Consider the following 19,867-nt stretch of genomic DNA (forward strand, 5'->3'; position numbering starts at 1 on the left):
GTGACCCAGCCAATCGGCCTCAAGAGCAGGAGGATTGTGGGAGGTGGGGAGAAGCTTGTGGGGGAGAGAGAGGCTTGTAAAAAGCCGGTGGTGGCAGTTGAGGCTCTGAGGATTTTTCCTGAGGAGCTGTTTTGTTTGGTGTGTGGTTCTAAAAATAAAGTTAGTTTCTTTTGACAAGTGGCTCCTGATTGTGCCCAGCCAGACTGCGGCATTTGGTGGCTCGCACGGGGAGCGACTGAGGGTAAGTGAACTGCTCGCCCCTGAGGGCAGGGCAAGAGGATGGGTAGCCATTTTAAGATTCTTCTTTTGTTATTTTGTTTCACTTTTGTTTTAATTTGCCTGTCCCTGGAGATGTGTAAGATGGAAGAAAAACCGCTCACATCTGAGGAACAGATAGGGAGAAAGGACGGATGGACATTTCAGGAGGCTATTATAATGATTTTGTGTTGTTTCAATTTTGTTTCACTCTGTTTCAGTTTTGTTAGGCGTCATTTTGTTGGGTTGTATTATAGTAGAAATACGGGATCAGAAATTAGTAAAAAACAAACTGAAAGAGTGTTAAGTAAATTGTTAGAGGAAGGAGGCATCCCAGTAAAACCAATAGCAGTCAGGGCATACGTTGATACAATACAAAAATGTAGCCCATGGCTTTTTAAGGAGGAGTTGTTAAATATATCACAATGGAACCATCATGGTGAAGATTTAAAAAGAATAGAAAAGAAAAGCCCAGGGACTCTGCCAGTTGGCACATTGACATTGTGGGCGTTGGTGTCTTGTTTGCTTAGTCCAAAGCCTTCAGTTCAGACAATGGTAGAGGAAGGAGAAGACATATTGATTCAAGTAAAAGAGAAGGTCTCTCAAGTTAGTCAGACAGAGGAAAAGATTCAAGTAAAAGAGAAGGCCTCTCAAGCTAGTCAGACAGAGAAAGAAAGTGTAAAACAGAAAAAGCCATCAGGGGGAAAGTTACAACAGGAGACTGCTACTAACACCTTTCTATCACCAGAGGACGTAAGTGTCCAACTAACAAGGCCACTTCCATATGCTGGGAGGTCCCCAACCCCCGCAGTTGATAGTTGGGATCCTGAGACAAGATCTCAAATATTAACATGCCCTGTATTTGAGGCAGGAGGGCAGCGATTTTACCAAGTTTTAAATTTCAAAACAGTGAAGCAGCTAAAAGAGGCTGTAACAACCTATGGTCCTCAAGCACCCTTCACTGTAAGCATGGTCGAATCCATTAACAACTTGAACATGACGCCAGCAGATTGGGCTAATATGTGTAAAGCTGTGCTAAATGGAGGACAATACCTGTTATGGAAGGTTGCCAATGAGGAATTTTGCAAGGAGACGGCTAGGCGAAATGCAGCAGCTAGTTATCCTCAGAGAAATCTAGATATGTTGTTAGGAAAGGGACCTTATGAGGATCAGCAGCAACAAATTGCATATGATCCTGGCGTATACGCACAAATTGCTGCAGATGCAATTAAGGCATGGAAGACTTTACAAGGACATGGAGGTTTACAAGGTCAATTATCTAAGGTAATACAAGGAGCTAATGAACCTTATGCTGAATTTGTAGATAGGCTTATTCAAACAGCTACCAGAGTTTTTGGGAATACAGAACAAGCAATGCCATTACTAAAACACCTGGCTTATGAGCAAGCGAATCGTTGGTGCAGAGATATCATTAGACCATGGAAACATGAAGATTTAAACACATATATTAAATTATGTAGAGACATTAATGAACAAGAGCAAGTTGTGGCAGCTGCAGTAAAACAGGCTTTAGATGCCAGAGACATTAATGAACAAGGGCAAATTGTGGCAGCTGCAGTAAAACAGGCTTTAGATGCCAGGCCAAGAACATGCTACAATTGTGAACAAACAGGACATTTTAAAAGGAATTGCCCCATTGGAGGAGGGTTTAACAAAACTAGGTATCAAAGGAGTAGAATACCAGGTATTTGCCCACGATGCCGTAGAGGGAGACATTGGGCTAATGAATGCCGTTCTCAAACCACCATAGAGGGTACTCCATTATCAAAAAATGAACAAGGACCAGGTGTTTATCCACGATATCGTGGAGAAAGGCATCGGGCTCCATTGCCAAAAAACGGACAGGAGGGCCCAATGCTCCGGGGCCCCAAACCACAAATATACGGAGCACTGGAGGAACCCAGCAACCCCATCAGGGTAGTGCCCAGGACACATTGTCCATCAGATCCCTCATCAGACAAACCAGAGGGAGCGCAGGGTTGGACATCTGCGCCTCCGCCAGAGCAGTACTAACTCCAGAGATGGGAGTTCAAATCATTCCCACAGGGGTGAAAGGACCTCTTCCCAAAGGAACAGTAGGCTTATTATTGGGACGCAGCTCTTCTACTCTAAAAGGACTTATGATAAGTCCTGGGGTAATTGATCCCGATTATGAAGGTGAAATAAAAATTATAGCCAGTTCTCCAAAGGGTATATCAGTAATTTCACCAGGAGATAGAATAGCACAGTTACTAATAATACCCAGCCTACATGATAAATTTTCCAGTCGTACTGTAGAAAGAGGTTCCAAGGGATTAGGCTCCACAGGTGTAGATTGGGCTATGCTTTCTTTAAATTTAGATTCTCGCCCCATGCTAAAACTAAATATTCAAGGACATGAATTTAATGGACTACTGGATACAGGTGCAGACCTTAGCATCATCTCTCGTCAAGAATGGCCAAAACATTGGCCATTACAACAAGCCACTCAAACGCTTCGAGGCCTAGGAGTGGCGACTAATCCCCATAGAAGTGCAATGGTATTAGATTGGAAGGATCCTGAAGGATGTGAAGGAACTATACAGCCATATGTATTGGATCATCTTCCCGTAAATTTATGGGGACGAGATGTCCTAGATCAATTAGGTTTGACATTAACAAATAACATCAACCAAAATGCACCCACTATTATGACTAGACAAGGTTTTAGGAAAGGAAAAAGATTAGAAAAACAAGAACAAGGTATAGCAGCACCAATACAAATAGATCAAGGAACAGACAGACATGGGTTGGATTTTCAGAAAGGGCCACTGAGACAATAAAAATTATTTGGAAATCAGAAAGACCAGTATGGGTTCCTCAGTGGCCCCTGACTAAAGAAAAGATACAAGCAGCCCATGACCTGGTCAAACAACAATTAGCAGAAGGACATATACAACCTTCTGTATCTCCCCATAATACTCCCATTTTTGTCATCAAAAAGAAATCTGGTAAATGGAGATTATTGCAAGATTTAAGAGCCATTAATAATGAGATGGTTATTATGGGACCTGCTCAATCAGGGATTCCTCAGTTGTCTGCTTTGCCAAAAACCTGGTATGTTTTAGTTATAGATATTAAAGATTGTTTTTTTTCAATTCCAATTCATCCTGAGGATAGTCCACGTTTTGCATTTACTATCCCTGCACTGAATCATGAAGGTCCTGATCAGAGATATGAATGGAAAGTACTCCCTCAAGGGATGGCTAACAGCCCAACTATGTGTCAAATTTATGTTAACAAAGCAATCCAGCCACTTAGAAATCAAAATTCTGAACTACAAATATTTCACTATATGGATGATGTATTATTAGCACACAAAGATAAAAACACATTGCTAGAATGTTATGCCACACTTACAAACTTATTAAAAAATTATAATCTAGAGATAGCAATAGATAAAGTACAATTAAATTTTCCAATTAATTATTTAGGAGTTCTATTATCCTCAACCATGGTCCGTCCACCAAAAATTCAAATACGAGTAGATCAACTCAAATCACTTAATGACTTTCAAAAGTTATTAGGAGACATAAATTGGATAAGGCCTTATTTAGGTATACCAACAGGAGAGTTGGGACCTTTATTTGATATCCTAAAAGGTCCATCAGATCCAAATTCACCCCGCATGTTAACGCCTGAAGCAAGAAAGGCATTAAAAATCATTGAAACATATATGGAAAATATGCATTTGGATAGAATTGATATAAGTTTGCCTTTATTATTTATTGTACTACCAACAAAAAATATTCCTACAGGAGTATTTTGGCAAGAAGGTCCATTATTATGGATACATTTATCTTATTCTCCTAACACTATTCTTACTAGGTATCCTGAGGCTGTAGGACAATTAATACTCAAAGGAATAAAAGCAGCAAAGGGAGTGTTTGGAATTTCTCCCAATAAAATTATTACTCCATATAATATGAATCAAATTGATGAGTTAGCTAATGAGTTAAATACTTGGGCAATAATCATGTGCAAATCTAATGTTTCATTTGATAACCACTTACCATCTAATCCTTTATTGTCTTTTTGGTCATTGCATCCTGTAATTTTTCCAAAAATGACAAGAAAAACACCTATCATGAATGCTCCAAATATATTCACTGATGGGTCAAATAATGGTACAGCAGCAGTAGTTACCCCTGATCAAACTTTTACATTTTTAGTACCCAAACAATCAGCTCAAAAGGTAGAGCTTAATGCAGTTTTACAAGCTTTTGTGATGTTTAAAGATTCTGTATTTAATTTATTTTCTGATAGTCAGTATGTAGTTAATGCTATAGTATCTCTTGAAGATGCTGGTAGGATTTCCCCTTCTTCTACTGTTTTCTCTTTGCTTTCCACTATACAAAGTCTAATCTGGGACAGAAAAGATCCATTCTTTATAGGACATATCAGGGCACATACAGGATTGCCTGGAGCCCTTAGTTTGGGCAATGATTTAGCAGATAAAACTACACATGACATACATATTTTCTCTACACTAGAAGAAGCTATAAATTTTCATAAAATGTTCCATGTAAATGCTAATACTTTACAAAAGCGTTTTAAAATAACTAAGGAACAAGCTAGACAAATAATAAAACAATGTCAAAATTGTGTGACCTTTTTACCACAAGTTAATCTTGGAGTCAATCCTAGAGGATTGATACCTAACCATATTTGGCAGATGGACGTCACACACTTGCCAGAATTTGGAAAATTAAAATATTTGCATGTTACAGTTGATATTTTTGATGGGCTCCCTTCATGCCGGAGAAAAAACTAAAGATGTTATAGCTCACTGCTTACAAAATTTTGCCACTGTGGGTGTTCCCAAACAGTTAAAAACAGATAATGCCCCTGGTTATACTTCTACCTCTTTTATTTTGCTCAACATTTGGCATTACTCATATAACAGGAATCCCATACAATCCACAGGGACAAGGCATAGTTGAAAGAGCTCATCAAACTATTAAAATGTACTTATTAAAGCAAAAAGAAGGACTTGGGAAGGGGTATATATTCCCCAAAGATAAACTTAAAATAACCCTTTTTACTCTAAACTTTTTAAATTTGGATTCATCAGGACTTAGTGCTGCGGAAAGGCATATGTGTCCAAAAAATGTGCATAAGCCCAAGGTACTTTGGAAGGATATTCTAACAGGACAATGGAAAGGTCCTGACCCAGTAATTGTCTGGAGTCGGGGGTCTGTTTGTGTGTTTCCACAGGGAGAGCAGCAGCTGATTTGGATTCCAGAGAGATTAACCAAGGTCCTGACCCAGTGATTGTCTGGAGTCGGGGGTCTGTTTATGTGTTTCCACAGGGAGAACAGCAGCCGATTTGGATTCCAGAAAGATTAACTAAAGCGATTTCTACAGACCAAAAAGAAGATGATTTGGCTCAAATCCATAACAACTGATATCCAAAACTCCAGTTTGGCTATTCTTACATCTGCAACAGAACCAGGATGCTTTTTTCAATATCTATTTTATTATTGCCCTTTGCCATATCATGAAGTTCTATTTTGTTTTTTGAGCTCATACAGACCTAGGTTAATGTTTTGCTGATCAGTTCTATTTTTTGACTATAGAGTTTTTAAACATTGCAATGGAGATTTCACCTGTAAAAAGTTATAAGGCCTTTACTATAATGTTATGTGTTGTATGTATTATATTATGTGTGCACACTTGTGTTTTGTGTTATATGTTTGAATGTATGTATGTCCATATATCATATATGATGAGCGCTCAAGATAAAATGGATCCAAATATTTTTTTTTCACGTGATTTATATGGTTTAATTTAAATTGGGTAAACAACTGTTGAGGATTGTTTTAATATGTAAACAAAAAAGAAGGTTAACAGATCTGTTTGTTTACTTTCACCTTTCCTTTTCATTATATTTAATAATTCTCTTAAAGATAATGTAAATTGTTAAGAAAATTGTTTTCTTTTAGTGCCTTCTGTAATGTTACATAATTTTTTCTTTAGCCATTATTGCCAGAATTCCTATCTTCATCCCAGTGCCGGTGAAGACAATGTAAATTGTTAAGAAAATTGTTTTCTTTTAGTGCCTTCTGTAATGTTACATAATTTTTTCTTTAGCCATTATTGCCAGAATTCCTATCTTCATCCCAGTGCTGGTGAAGTCAAAGATAAAACCAATCTACAGCTTCTACAATAGCCATCACTGAACTGCTTGCAGAACTTGCCTGGACACATTGTGAGCTCACCTGTATGCATTGTGAACTATCTGTTGGTGCAGCGACTTGTGGTAGTGTTGGGGTATTTTTGCTGATGATGTCACCGGTGGTACAATTTTTCAAAGGAGCCCTCAATTGGCTTAATGTCATGGCATTTTGCATCCTCCTCTACTAGTGATGGTCTAAAATTTGGGGGCCAACAGAGGTGAGGCAAAGAACCTCACCCCCCCACTGGTGCAAAGGCCTATCCACAAGTATAGCTGTATGCTGGACCGGTAGTCAGTGACGGGTATGATCCAATTGCAGTGGTACCAACCTAAGACAGGAGGCTGACGCCTAGAGGTCAGTTCATCCGATGACGGGTAAGGACCATATGTTGAATTGGACTGCCTAACAGACACGGTCCCTAAGCCACATGCTTGTTGTTTAAACAGAGAGGGGGAGATGTTGAGAGCCACAACCGAAGGGGCCCCAGCAAACTTCCAGCTGCCAGCAATCCAGCTGCCGGCTGATGATTGGCTCACAGCGGCCCCAGCAACATCTAGCTGATTGGCTCCTCGGCCCCAGCAACATCTAGCTGATTGGCTCCTCTGCGGTGATGCTCATTGGACTGTTTCCCTGCCCTTTCAGACCACGGAGCTGCTCATTGGGGGACTTTTTTGGCTCTGCCCACGTGACCCAGCCAATCGGCCTCAAGAGCAGGAGGATTGTGGGAGGTGGGGAGAAGCTTGTGGGGGAGAGAGAGGCTTGTAAAAAGCCGGTGGTGGCAGTTGAGGCTCTGAGGATTTTTCCTGAGGAGCTGTTTTGTTTGGTGTGTGGTTCTAAAAATAAAGTTAGTTTCTTTTGACAAGTGGCTCCTGATTGTGCCCAGCCAGACTGCGGCAGCATGTAGTCTTTACTCGGACTACAGAGAGTTCTGTCTAAGCCAACTAGAGAGGTCACACCAAAAAAAAAAAAAAAAAAAGAAGCATCCCAGGAACTGACAACTGCACACGATTCTTGAGAAACCAGTCTTTCCAAGTGAAATTGTATACAAGAAGAGATCTGCAGAAAAACTTGGCAGCTGCTCATAAAAGTTCATCTGCACAAGGTACAGCAGAACGTGAAAGATTATCAGAATGGTTTCTCTCTTGACCTCAACTAGCAGTGATCCGTGGATCTGGGTTAGAAGCTCTGACAGATTCAACCAGGCCTAGGTCTTTGATAATAGTGAGATAAACAGCGCCAGGTCACGCTGGCAGACTGGTGTTTGGGTTCCTGAACAACAATGCATGTGATGAAGCAGGACAGGTTCCACATGTATGAAGGACACCCACTCTGGAAGGTGACACTCCCTGTGAGGGTCTTCTGGCTTCCAGGTGTGGACACGTTGGCAGTCACAATGCAGCTGAAGGACTCAACCTCAAGTTTGAGGTTGGAGATATCTTGCTGATCCACAATCACATTAAACTAACTGGCCTCTGTGGCCAGAACCCTCTCAAAGGGCTTAATGACCAAAGATTTGGAGTTCATTTTTCTGCCATGTCTGATGCTTACAACTAGAATACAAGGCAGAAGGCTCTCAGTACCTAGAAACAAATAGGGGAGCTACGTGAAAGTACCTACATGTTGGTGGCAGGCCCCAATTTTGAGACTGTGGCAGAATGTCATCTGCTGCAGAAGCATGGTGAGTGGATGCTGTTGGCATGAGCACAGTACCAGAAGTTACAGTTGCACAGCACTGTGGACTTTGGTTTCTCGCTCATCATTAATAAGGTTATCGTAGATTATGAAAACCTAGAGAAGGCCAATCACAAGGAATATTAGAGGCTGGGAAACAAGCTGCACAGAAACTGTTTGTCTCCATTTTTTGTGGCCAGTATTCTACCCGCTGGCCATACCAGTTGACCAACACTGGTCTGGCTCCTAATGGGATCCAAGTAGTTACTACATACTTTGGCCCTGAGCTAGGGTCATGTGCCCTACTCTTATGTAGTAACAGAAAGGAAAGGAGCAGATCCTTATCTTTCACCTTCCCCACTTTCTCCTACCAGACCCTTCCAGTACCAGGTCCTCTTGCTTAGTTGTCTTCCCAAAGTAGTTTACTTTCACTTCTATTCTGTAAGAGCTGGAACCCATATTCTATCATACCTAGGGATGGATATGCTTGTGGTATGATGTAGTTTTTTAAAGTTCACGACTTTATTTAATACTATTATCATGTTTTAAGAATAAGGAGAGACGAAATTCTTTTAAAAATGGTGTGTAGTTGGGAATGTAAAGCAATGCTACTATTCTAATTTTGTTGTTATTCTTTTTTTAGAAAAATTAATTCTACTCACACGAGGTACCTACAGCAGTCAAATTCATAAAGCAAAAAGAAGAATGGTGATTGGCAGAGGTTGAGGATGAAGAATAGAATGTTTAATGGGGTCTAGAGTTGGAGATAAGAAAGTTCTGCTGATAGATGGGTTGCAGACAGTATGAATGTAGTTAATGCCACAGAATGGTACACTTAAAATAGTAAATTTTATTTTGTATGTTTTATAATTTAAAAATATTAACTTCTAATGGGTTTATTTTTCTGAACGAGTCAGTCAGTAATTATCTCAAATGACTTATAGAAACTTTAAATTTGTAATCATGTAAAATTTCCGTACATTTAATCTATATAAACAAAACTTTTAAGGGCCATGATATTTTTAAAAAATATATATTGTTTTAGTTGTAGATGGACACAATATCATTATTTTATTTATGTGGTGCTGAGGATTGAACCCAGTGGCTCACACGTGCTAGGAAAGTGCTTTACCACTGAGCCATAGCCTCAGCCCCAAGGGCCACGATTTTTTAAGTTGTACAAAGGAGTCCTGAGACCAAGTGTGTGAACCACAGCCCTAGAATATGGTCCATTATGGAAGTCAGCAACTTGTAATTCTGTCAGTCTAACACTCATCACCAAATGCAAGTTTATCAACCACACCTTGTAAGTGGATATCTCACCTTTCTGTACATTCTCATATCTTGAGGACAAAACAAAGGCTGCAGTACTTGTTTCTGTTGGTGGTTGTAGATATACCCAGTCAGTGATGTGGAGTATCATACCTCAATACATAGCAACCAACACTTTCAGTGGATACTCATGTATCCTCCACCTAGATCCTATCATTAACCTTCTACATTTACATACAACGCAATGCACAACCTAGATGTACAGTGGGATGCTGAGAGATGCATGTACTTGTGTAACCAAAACCCGTAACAAAGAACCGTAAACATCCGAGAAAGTTTTCCCCAGTCCCTTCCTAGTCAACCATGTGCCTCTTCCCCAGAGGCCACTAGTCTTCTCTTGAATCATATAAAATTTGTTTATTCTAAAATTTCATATACATAGAATCACACACTAAGTAATTTTTCATGCAGTTTCTTTCACTTTCCATGTTTTTGAAATTCACTCATACTGTAACATTTTCAGTAGTTCATTTATTTATCACTAAGTAGTATTCCATTTATTAACATACCAGTAACTATCCATTTTCCTATTATTGGAATGTTTTAGTTTTCTGCTCTTAGAATACAGCTGCTATGGAGATTATATATATATATATATATATATATATATATATATATATATATATATACTGGGGATTGAATCAAGGAGTGCCTAACCACTGAGACACATCCCCAGCCCCCCTTTTTAATATTTTATTAGAGACAAGGTCTTGCTGAGTTGCTAAGTGCCTCACTAAGTTGCTGAGACTGGGTTTGAACTAGTGACATGCCTGCCTCAGCCTTCTAAGCCGCTGGGATTACAGGTGCACATTACAGGTGCCATTGCACCTGGCTGGATATTCTTGAACAGGCCTTTTTCTAGACTTATGTGTTCATCTATCTTATGTAAACATCTAGGGGAGGGAACCCACCTCTTTTATTATAGTAAAGCTTAAAAATATGGAAAGAGAGAATAATACAAAGAATTCCCACTTCAACCCTACCTCTCATTATTCTGAAGTGATAGATAAAACTCAACAGTGCCAACTCAAAGATATTTTCTGTTGTCACTTTGCTAAATGTAAAAACTGATCTTAATGATAAATATCATAAAAGAACATCATACATAATCAAGATTTTCCCAACTGGTAAACACTATGAACTAACAAATCCCATGCTATGGTATCATTTTTTAAAATTATTAACTGTCACTTTATTTCTACTACAAAATTATGGTATCATTTTATAAGTGGAACTACATGAGGTGAAAGTTAGTTGTGACAACTAGCCCTCTGTGAGAAACAAGGTAGTCCTCATTACATCGGATGCTAAACATGGAGGTAACAGTTTGATGCTTCCGGTAACTAGATTTTTGTTATCCTTACTACCTACCTGTGCTTGAGAAGGGGTAAAGAGAAATGACCATTCTCAACCACTGCTGCTGACAGTGTAAACTCACAATCTTTTCAGAGGGCTTTTTAGGGAAATGCAAACCTTTTAATATGGAAATTTCACTGAGAATTTTACAAGTAAATCCTAACATAAAGCATGCAAAAAGGATGTTGTTCCCAGTGTTGCTTATAATGGAGAAAGTTGTTTAAAACCTAAATTTCAATAGAGTATTAGTAATTTAGTAAAATTATAGAACATGCAAATAAACAGACCACAGGGTTAAATGTGTAGACCACATATGCCACACTATTAGTGGGTGTTATGAAGGGAGCAGAATAGTTGCAGTTCATCAATTTTCCTAAAAAGATTTCAGTTGGTCTTTTCTCTCTGTGCCAAGATTTTTTTCTTTTTTTGGTACAGGGGACTGAACCCCAGGGGCACTTAACCACTAAGCGACATCCCAGTCCTCTTTTTAAATTTTATTTAGAGACAGGGTCTCACTGAGTTGCTTTGGGCCTTGCTAAGTTGCTAAGGCTGGTTTTGAACTTGTGATCCTCCTACCTCTCAGCCTCACAAGCTGCTGGGCCAAGTTTTTAAAAGAACAAGTTTTAGGGCTTTCAGAGGTACTCATCAAGTGGCACTTGGAAAATATAGGACTCACTAAGTATATTTCAGCAAGGTGAACTATAGATACCCGCACACAGTATTGACAAGGGAGAAAGTAACAAGTATAAATATAGTTCAGGTAAGATGCCAATACATTAATAGAACCCCAAGGGACAGGCATGCATTCAGTACAACTTATTAGAGTTCATTTTAACCCAATTGCTTCTCAATTTTGGTATTTATTGGCATTGGGGGAGATAACTCTTGGGGCAGCGTGTATGTGTGTGTGTGCGGGGGGGGGGGGGGGGGGATCTTGTGCCTTTTATGATGCTTAGCAGCATTCAGGCCTCTACCCACAAAATGTCAGTAGCACACATGCTCAGCATTCTTCTCACTTCAACCAAAAAATGTCTACAGATGTGGCAAAAAGTTTCCTAGGGGAAGGAGAGTGGGCAAAATATCATGATTGAGAAATACTGATCTAGGCTTACACTTAGAATATTCCATTCTACTTTACTTTCTGTTCCAGTTTTGGTGCCAGGACCTCCAGCATGCTAGGCAAGTGCTCTACCACTGAGTTATTTCCCCAGAACTTTTTATTTTATTTTGAGACAAGGTCTCACAAAGTTGCCCTGCCCGGGCTGTTCTCGATCATATAGCCCTTCTGCCTCACTATCCCAAGTAGCTGGGGTTTCATCACACCCACCTCGTTTTACTTTTTATTAAAAAACAAACAAAAACCACACACAACTCTCAGCTTCAAATAAGCTTACTATCTAAGGGTAACACACCCAAAAGCCTTTTAAAAGCTTTTAAATCTTATTGCAATATCCTTATAAATAAATAAGGAAGTCCTCAGTATTATAGAGACTGAGCATTTAGTCCAAAGATCTATCTTTCTTTCCTCCTAAGTTATAAACCTTAATGTTTTCTATTTATTGAAAAACATAAATTACCCCCAAAGACTCATACTGTAGTCTTAAGTCAGCTACCATGTACCTTAAAGGGTTGCTTTGTTTTATTTCATTTCATCTGGGATCACACTTAGATTCAAATACTTTACTACTTACTACTTACTAGCTTGACCAAGGTACTAACTTCCTTATGCCTCTCAGTTCCCTCAATTTAAAAATAGTAATACTTATCAATCTAATTCTGGAAGCAGAATAAGTATGTACAGTGCATAAAAAAATGTGCAGTAGGTAGTAAATGCCCAATATACATTAATTATTAGCTATTATTCTAACTACAACCCTATAAAGACAGGCATCACTATCACCAATTTAAGAAGAAAAGAAACGCTGAGAGATGAAGAAACTTGCCAGTACTCACCAAACCGTAAGGTGATGTAGAAATAATTTAAAAAACTGATTCCAGACCTCACACTTTTCCCATTATGCCAACAAAATCACATTAAAATTTAACTACACCACATCAATCTCACTCCAAAATAATGACCAGCATAGGAGTCACATTTTCATTAAAAGAGATTAATTTAATTTCGAACACAACTAAATTTAAACAAATTACTAAAATAAGGTTACAGAGCTGTTACACAACCACACAGACTTTTAAGAAATTCTCTATATGCTATTTTAAGTGATTCTAATTAAAAAAAAAAAAAAAGAGAGAGGAAATTCAATTTTTGATACTGCATTATACTGAAGCAGACTACTGAAATTAGTCTATAGGAGAGGATAATACAGTGATGTTTGAGACAAAAACTATATCTTGTATATACACTAAAAGTCTGGTTCTTATTCTCAGGTCATGAACTTTGTAAATGTTAGATTTTGTTCCACAGGGGCTTTATGAAACCTTTGATTTCTCTGATCTGCCCTTACTTCACATCCAAGTTCTTAATAATTCCCAACATTAAGATCACTAATGACTTCTGCATTACTTCCTTCTGAAATCATTTCACTAGTCACTAGTTTTTCAATATTTCATTTATCCTTGACATGTTCTTCAACTTGGACTTTACTACAGGTAGAAAGTCAGGAGTACAGGTAGAATGACCAGGTCTATTTAACTTTACCTAGCCCCCAAATATAAGGATTGGAAAAGATCTAGATATTCTATCCCAATCCTGGTGAACAAATGACAGTAACAGAGATAACCTGATAATTTCTCTCAGATCTCCACTAAGAACCTGGTTTTGGCCACTCTGACCCTCTTAATTTCCTCTGCTCTTTATAGTACTCATTTGTTTTTAATATTTTTTTTCTGATTTCACAGTTCATTAATAACCTTCTCAATATAGTGATTATTAAATGGGCTGAGGGTTGTACACATTGTGCATTTTGAATAAATGATCAAAAGAATTTCCACCTCCAACTTATTCTATGAAAGGAAAAGAAGAGGCTCAGAATCTCTGCTATTCTGGATCAAAAATGTAGCTGGTTCCTTCATGTTACTCTTTATCTAATCTTCTACAACCATGTCAGTCTCACCTACTTCCTTCACACCAAATTCTCCTTCCTATTCACCAAAGGAATAAAGAAAATCCCATTTCAGCATGCACATTCAGAAACTTTAGGCTTCACTCTTCTTTCCTCATTATTTCAACAGATTCTGTCAAATTCTTAAAAAAAGCATTAAGGCTGGAGATGTAGCTCAGTGGTACAGCACTTGCCTAGCATGAGCAAGGCCAAGTTTGGTCCCCAGCACTGCAAACAAATAAATACAGAAATTGCTATCAATCTTAAGACTCTTGTTCATTTGTCTATCACTTCCTTGTCTGTGAGATCCAATAATAGGCCATGAATTCTTGATGCTGCCACATGTACACCATTCAGGAAATCTTTAACATCTCCCCTCTGCCAGTTAAATGAGGAAAACCTCACTTTAACCTTCTCTTATAAATTATGGTTCCTACTCTCCTCTCTGTTTTTTTTCTGCCATGTTCTTCAGACCCTACTCCAGTCACAATGAAAGCCTTCCCTTGAACAAGCACCATGGTGAATATTCCTTCTGCCTAGAATATTTACAGCCCTTCCCAAACCTCTTCCCTCAATGCTTACCCCAAAGCCACTTCAATGCTTACCCCAAAGCCACTATCTCTGTGAAGCTTTTTCTGAGGTTTCTGTTTTCTTTACACTTTACACAGCATTTTGTTTAGAACCATTTTATGGGAATTATCCTATATAATTCACATTCACGCATTTTTCATATGCAAAAATCTATGGTTCTCTGCTTTGTTCTTCCCTACACTGCCTGGTACAATGCCTTTCACACAGTGAGCTCTCACATATAGTTGTCAACCTGAAGATGTGCTTTTCTGTGATTTTTTAAATAGGTTGGCCATCAAACCAAAATAAGTTTCAAAAGCCATTTTACTAAGAATATATTTAATTTATGCATCAGTGTCTCAGATTAATCAAGTTAACCTCTTCTATTTCCTCTTGGTATTTAAAAAAAAAAAAAAAAAAACCTGTCCTAATTTCAGAGGTTCTCTTATTAAAATGATCTTCATGAAAGGTCTATTCTAATATACCTGGTCCCTCAAACAACATAATGAAGCAAAACTCTCCACCACTGACTTAGGCCATCATAAAAACCAAAATTTATAAGAGCCACAAAATAAAAGGAATATCCCTTTGGCTCAGAGTAAACTTGCTAGCAAACAGGGAAACTATAATTCTGAATCACACAGGGTAACTAACAAATCTCAAACTAATAATAGAAAAGCAACTGAACTACGCTTTTGAGAATGTTCAAAAGCAATACATACCTAGAAATCACTGTCAGTATAAGAGATTCTTGAGATTTCTCTTGACAATAGATAATGCTGTCAATAACTAATGCCATTGAGGTCTCATCATCTTCAAGATCACAAATTTCTTGAATAAAAAGCAATTTGGATAGAAGAGCTTTTAAAAGTGCCTCCTCAGCAGGGCGCCATCGCCCCACCTGTAATCCCAGCAGTTTGGGAGGCTGAGGCAGGATGATTGCAAGTTCAAAGCCAGCCTCAGCAATGGTGAGGTTGCTAAGCAACTCAGCAAGGCCCTGCCTCTAAAACACAAAATAGGGCCGGGGATGTGGCTCAGTGGTTGAGTGCCCAAGTTCAATGAGGAAAGTCCCTCCCCTATGCCAAGCCAGGACTGAAGCTAAATCTTGCCTTCACATAGCAAATAATCTAAATAAAGTTTTCTCCACTTTAGTACACTCTCTGCATTGCCTTTTTGCCCCTTTGCCAGCTATTTCCATTAGCCATGATTAGGTTTGGGTCACCTATATCTGTCTTAGAAAAACAGGTAGATTAAAGAAGTTTTTTTACAAGGTGAAGAAAAGCACCAGTCTGATTTGATGAAGGAGAGAAGGTTGGGAAAAAATTTTTTTTCTATTCCCTTTTAAAAAACACCAATCTAGCATGCTTGTCTTTCAAAGCCCACCTAAAATACAATTGGAATAAACATTAAAAAATCAATAGGTGTCTTATAAAGGTGGCATTTAAAGAAAGACCAGTTTTGTATAAGGTATTTCATACTGTATTCATAGAAGTAACCGATGATTAAAACATTTAACTTATATTACAGAATGGAGTGCTGGCAAATTTTAAAAACTTAAATGACTGATCAAAAGATCTGTGCAATGACAAAGCTAAAAATATATAATAAGGGTGAATCACAGCAGCCACCTACTCCACCCAACAGTTACCCTGGCTAAGACTGGTCAGTTCAAAACCTGGAAAGCTTTCCTTGCCTGCTCCACACCAGAAATGAATTCATTTCAATACATTAGAGAAATGTCATTAAATACTGAAAGTGGCCAGGACATTTTGCTCTTTATATCTGGCTGTGCCCTTTCCACATTTACGCTCCCCCCACCTCCATTCTTAGTAGGAGAGAAGCTCAACAGATACTCTTACTGGAAAAATGAACTATCTGCTTAGATTTTCTTTCCATCGCTAGGTTTGAGAGGAAAACCTACTAGAGTCTTTATCAAAAAGATTCCGGGGCCTTCGTTCAACTATCTGAAGGCTGCTGACGATCAAACACACCTAAAGGACTCACAGATCCCAGGAGCAGTCTCCCCCGAAAAGTCAAAGCCGACTCTCAGTCTGTGCAGAACTACTCGACGGTTCAAAGTTTTGGCAACCGGGCACCTGGGAAAAGACCTACCTGGAAAGGACTTCGTGAGTCCAAGCACTGAAATAACCTACCAAGGTGGCCAGGGCTCTCCTTCGCAAGCCCGCGACAAGGCGGACTCGGGCACCCGGTGCCCACGAAACCCTCAGCCAAGAGCCTCACACAAAAGGCGTCCCGGCTCCCGCCGCCCCTTCTGGGCGCGGAGCAGCGCGACTCACCAGGACCGTGGTGCAGATGGACCTCAGCTCCGACTCCACTTTCTCCCGATAGTCCTTAATCAGCTGCAACTTCTTGTCGGAGGTGTCGGTCTTCTGCTCGATGCTCGAGATGACCCTCCAGGCGGACCTGCGGCCCCCGACCACGTTCTTGTAGGCCACCGAGAGCAGGTTGCGCTCCTCGTTGGACAGCTCGGCGCCCTGCTCGGTCACGGCCTTCATGCAGGTGGCCATGTCGTCGTAGCGCTCGGCCTGCTCGGCCAGCTTGGCCTTCTGGATCAGCTCGGTCTTCTCCATGGCGCGGGGGCCGAGGCCGGGGGCGAGGCGAGCGAGGGCGAGCGCCGACCCTGATCGGGAGTCCTCCTCCTCGAGAGCTGCGAGGGGCGGGGCGGCGCCGGCGGGGACAAAAAGGAGGGAGGGGAGCGCGTCAGACAATGCGGCCCGCCGCCGCCGCCCGCTTTGTCTCCCGCACACGCGGCCCGCTTGAATTTCCCTCGCCCCCGCCCGCCCATGCCGGGCGTCCGGGAGCCCAAGGGCAGCGCGGGAGGAGGCGGAGGCCAGCGCGCGGACCCGGCGCGAACCGCGGCCGCCACCCCCGCCCGGACGGCCCAAAATGGAAGCGGCCGTTGGCCCCGCACCTTCCCGCCGGGAGCGAACCCCGAGGCGAGCGGCGGGCGCCGGCTGCTCCCGAGTGCTGCGCCCCTGCCCAGTCCTCAGGCCCTGAGCGGCCAGAGGATGCCCGCGGCCACCCCTAACGCTCACCTTCTCGTCTCCGCGGCCGCGACGCGAGTCCCACCACTTTGATCTGCTTTTGGCTTTAGCAGAGGACCCTCCCGTCTCAGCCTAGCCCGGAGCCGAGGCACAGGCTACCGTCCAATGGAGTGCCGCGACTCCCCGGGAGTCCCACCTCCCGCCCCGTCCTTGACCAATGAGGACCGAGCGCGCGGAAGGGGGCGCCAGGGGCGGGGCAGGAGGGGAAGCGGAGGCTAGGAGGGTGGGTCGGCCTGGGCAAGTTGGGTTGGCCGGCAGGCTGCGGCTTCGGCCACGGGGTTTCCTCCAATTAGATCCAGGGTAAAAGGACGTCACTGTTGCCATGGCGATGCTGTTACCAACTCCCCTCATCCTCCCCGCCATCCCGGCACTTCTGGGTGCGGCAAGAGACCCAGAGGCGCACACGACCTCCGCGGCGTCCGCCGCGTCTCCTGATGTGGCGGCCACTGCAGATAGTGCGCGGCAGCTGGACGGCTTCTGCAGCTGCGGCTCCGGTTGGCCTCGGAGGGTGACCTAATCGGCCGTTGTGTTGCACAAGCGCCTTTCTTTCCTCCACCTTCGCATACGTGACAATGGTTTGGAGCTCAATAGGCTAAAAGCAGCCTTTAATGACGTTGCTGTTAGAGCTGCAAATTAGAAATAATCCCAACTCCATTAAAGAGCAATTAATCCCTGGAGAAAGTGGCTTAAGTATGGCTTTTACATGATAAATTAAAGTTTCCAGACAGATACCAGAAACCAGTAATTCCCTTGTAGAAGATTCAGGCCAGTTTTTATGGCTGACAATGCCAGGTATCGTGATTTTCTTTAAAATGCGAAATGACATTAAGCACATTTGGGGGGAAAAAACACAACTATCCATGCTCAAAAGTAATTTTTACATTTCTTTCCTACCTTTCCAGATTGTGCATCTGTCCATCTATTTATAATACATACCTGTGTGTGTGTTTTCACGTATCTGTGAACAGTGGGCACACAGTTTTTGTTTTTTCCCTGATATTGTTTTTGAGAGGACACTTGTAAAACTAATATTCTCTCCCTGGGCATTGACTTGTGATTTTCTTTCTGAAATGAGATTGCTCATCCCAGATGACTTGCATTTAGGGCCATGGCTAGTATTTTCCTTTCCTTTTAAGCTATTCTCTTCTGGCACTTCTCCAGTCCCCCAACTTCCAAGTAAAGTGGCTGTCCTGCTGATTGTATGATGAAATTTGCCATTTGGGTTCATGCTGCTATGATTTCCTATTCCAGAATATCCAAGGGAGGATGGGTCATAGAAAGGCAAGGAATGCCACTGACACGAAAGAATTTGAATTCCAAGTGGACAGAAACAGACCTGGAGACTCTCTAGAATGGAAGATCTGAGAGTACAAACAGATGGAAGGAAAGGTGCAGACTTTCCAGAAATTCAGACTCCCTCCCAGCTACCCCTCCCTGTCCACTTGTAAAGGTTGCTTTGTGCTTTGATGGACAGGAGAAGCCTGGTTGGAAACGGCCAGCTCTTAAGGCAGAAATGCCTTACTATGTTCCAGCATTCTAATGGAGGGCCTGCTGTTATTTCTGGAATCCCTGGTGCTGGGCTGCAGACACTTGAGCATTTATGGCCCTGTGGGCTGGGGTGGAGCTGGACACAGAGAAATCCCAATGGAAAGAATTTGCGTGTGGAAGGTCAGATAAAATGCTTTCTTGTATGACCAGTGAATTTCGAGATTCCTGAAATAAAAGACAGCCCCAGACAAGGGGAGACACTAGTGGAGATGATTGGGGGAGCTCCTTGAGGGAGTTTTCAGGGGTTGAACCTCAGTGGCCAGTAGTGAGGGGTACCCAGAAGGGGCACACACACTAAATTTCTTCTCAGAAAGTCTGGGCTCAGCTGACATCTCCCCAGGTGAACTTGGTCAAGATTTTTGCTTCTCTATATACCCATCAATAAAATTTTTGCTTTCACCCAATCAAATATTCATTGAACACCAACTTATATAAATTATGATCATCTGGAATTATGGGTGAAATGGCTTTGAAACAATGACGTACTGTGAAATTGCATTTCTCAGGGCCCAAAGGGACCTTCAGCATTTCGAAAGCCTTCTGTGCCTGAAAGAATTCAGGTTAGAGAAAAATAAGGCTCTTGAAGTCCCTGGACATAGAAAAGCTAACGTTTATTGAGTAATCAATTACATGTGTCATGCACTATTTTAAGTCCGTCTCAAGGATTAACTCATTCAAACTACTTAATGCCAATACAAAGTAGGTACTAATAAGATCACCATCTACATTTCACAGACAAGGAAACTGAGGCACAGGATGATCAAGAATCATATACAAAATCATATACAAG

The 19,867-nt window shown here is 41.2% G+C and overlaps 1 protein-coding gene and 1 pseudogene across 1 annotated transcript in view; one reads left to right on the top strand and one right to left on the bottom strand.

Moving 5' to 3' along the window:
• The window catches only part of Ywhaq (tyrosine 3-monooxygenase/tryptophan 5-monooxygenase activation protein theta), a 41,294-nt gene extending 23,670 nt beyond the window's left edge, over nt 1-17,624 (bottom strand). The window contains exons 1-2 of the mRNA XM_027937817.2: nt 17,521-17,624; nt 16,762-17,132 (exon numbers count right to left, since the gene is read on the bottom strand). Coding sequence (XP_027793618.1) covers nt 16,762-17,055 — 294 coding nt within the window. The 5' untranslated portion in view covers nt 17,056-17,132; nt 17,521-17,624. The remainder of the gene's footprint in view (nt 1-16,761; nt 17,133-17,520) is intronic.
• On the top strand, nt 7,626-8,548 carry LOC114094611 (purine nucleoside phosphorylase pseudogene; annotated as a pseudogene).
• Nucleotides 17,625-19,867: the final 2,243 nt, after the last annotated feature.

Source organism: Marmota flaviventris, chromosome 14 (genome assembly GCF_047511675.1).
Source record: "Marmota flaviventris isolate mMarFla1 chromosome 14, mMarFla1.hap1, whole genome shotgun sequence".
NCBI classification, from domain to species: Eukaryota; Metazoa; Chordata; class Mammalia; order Rodentia; family Sciuridae; genus Marmota; species Marmota flaviventris.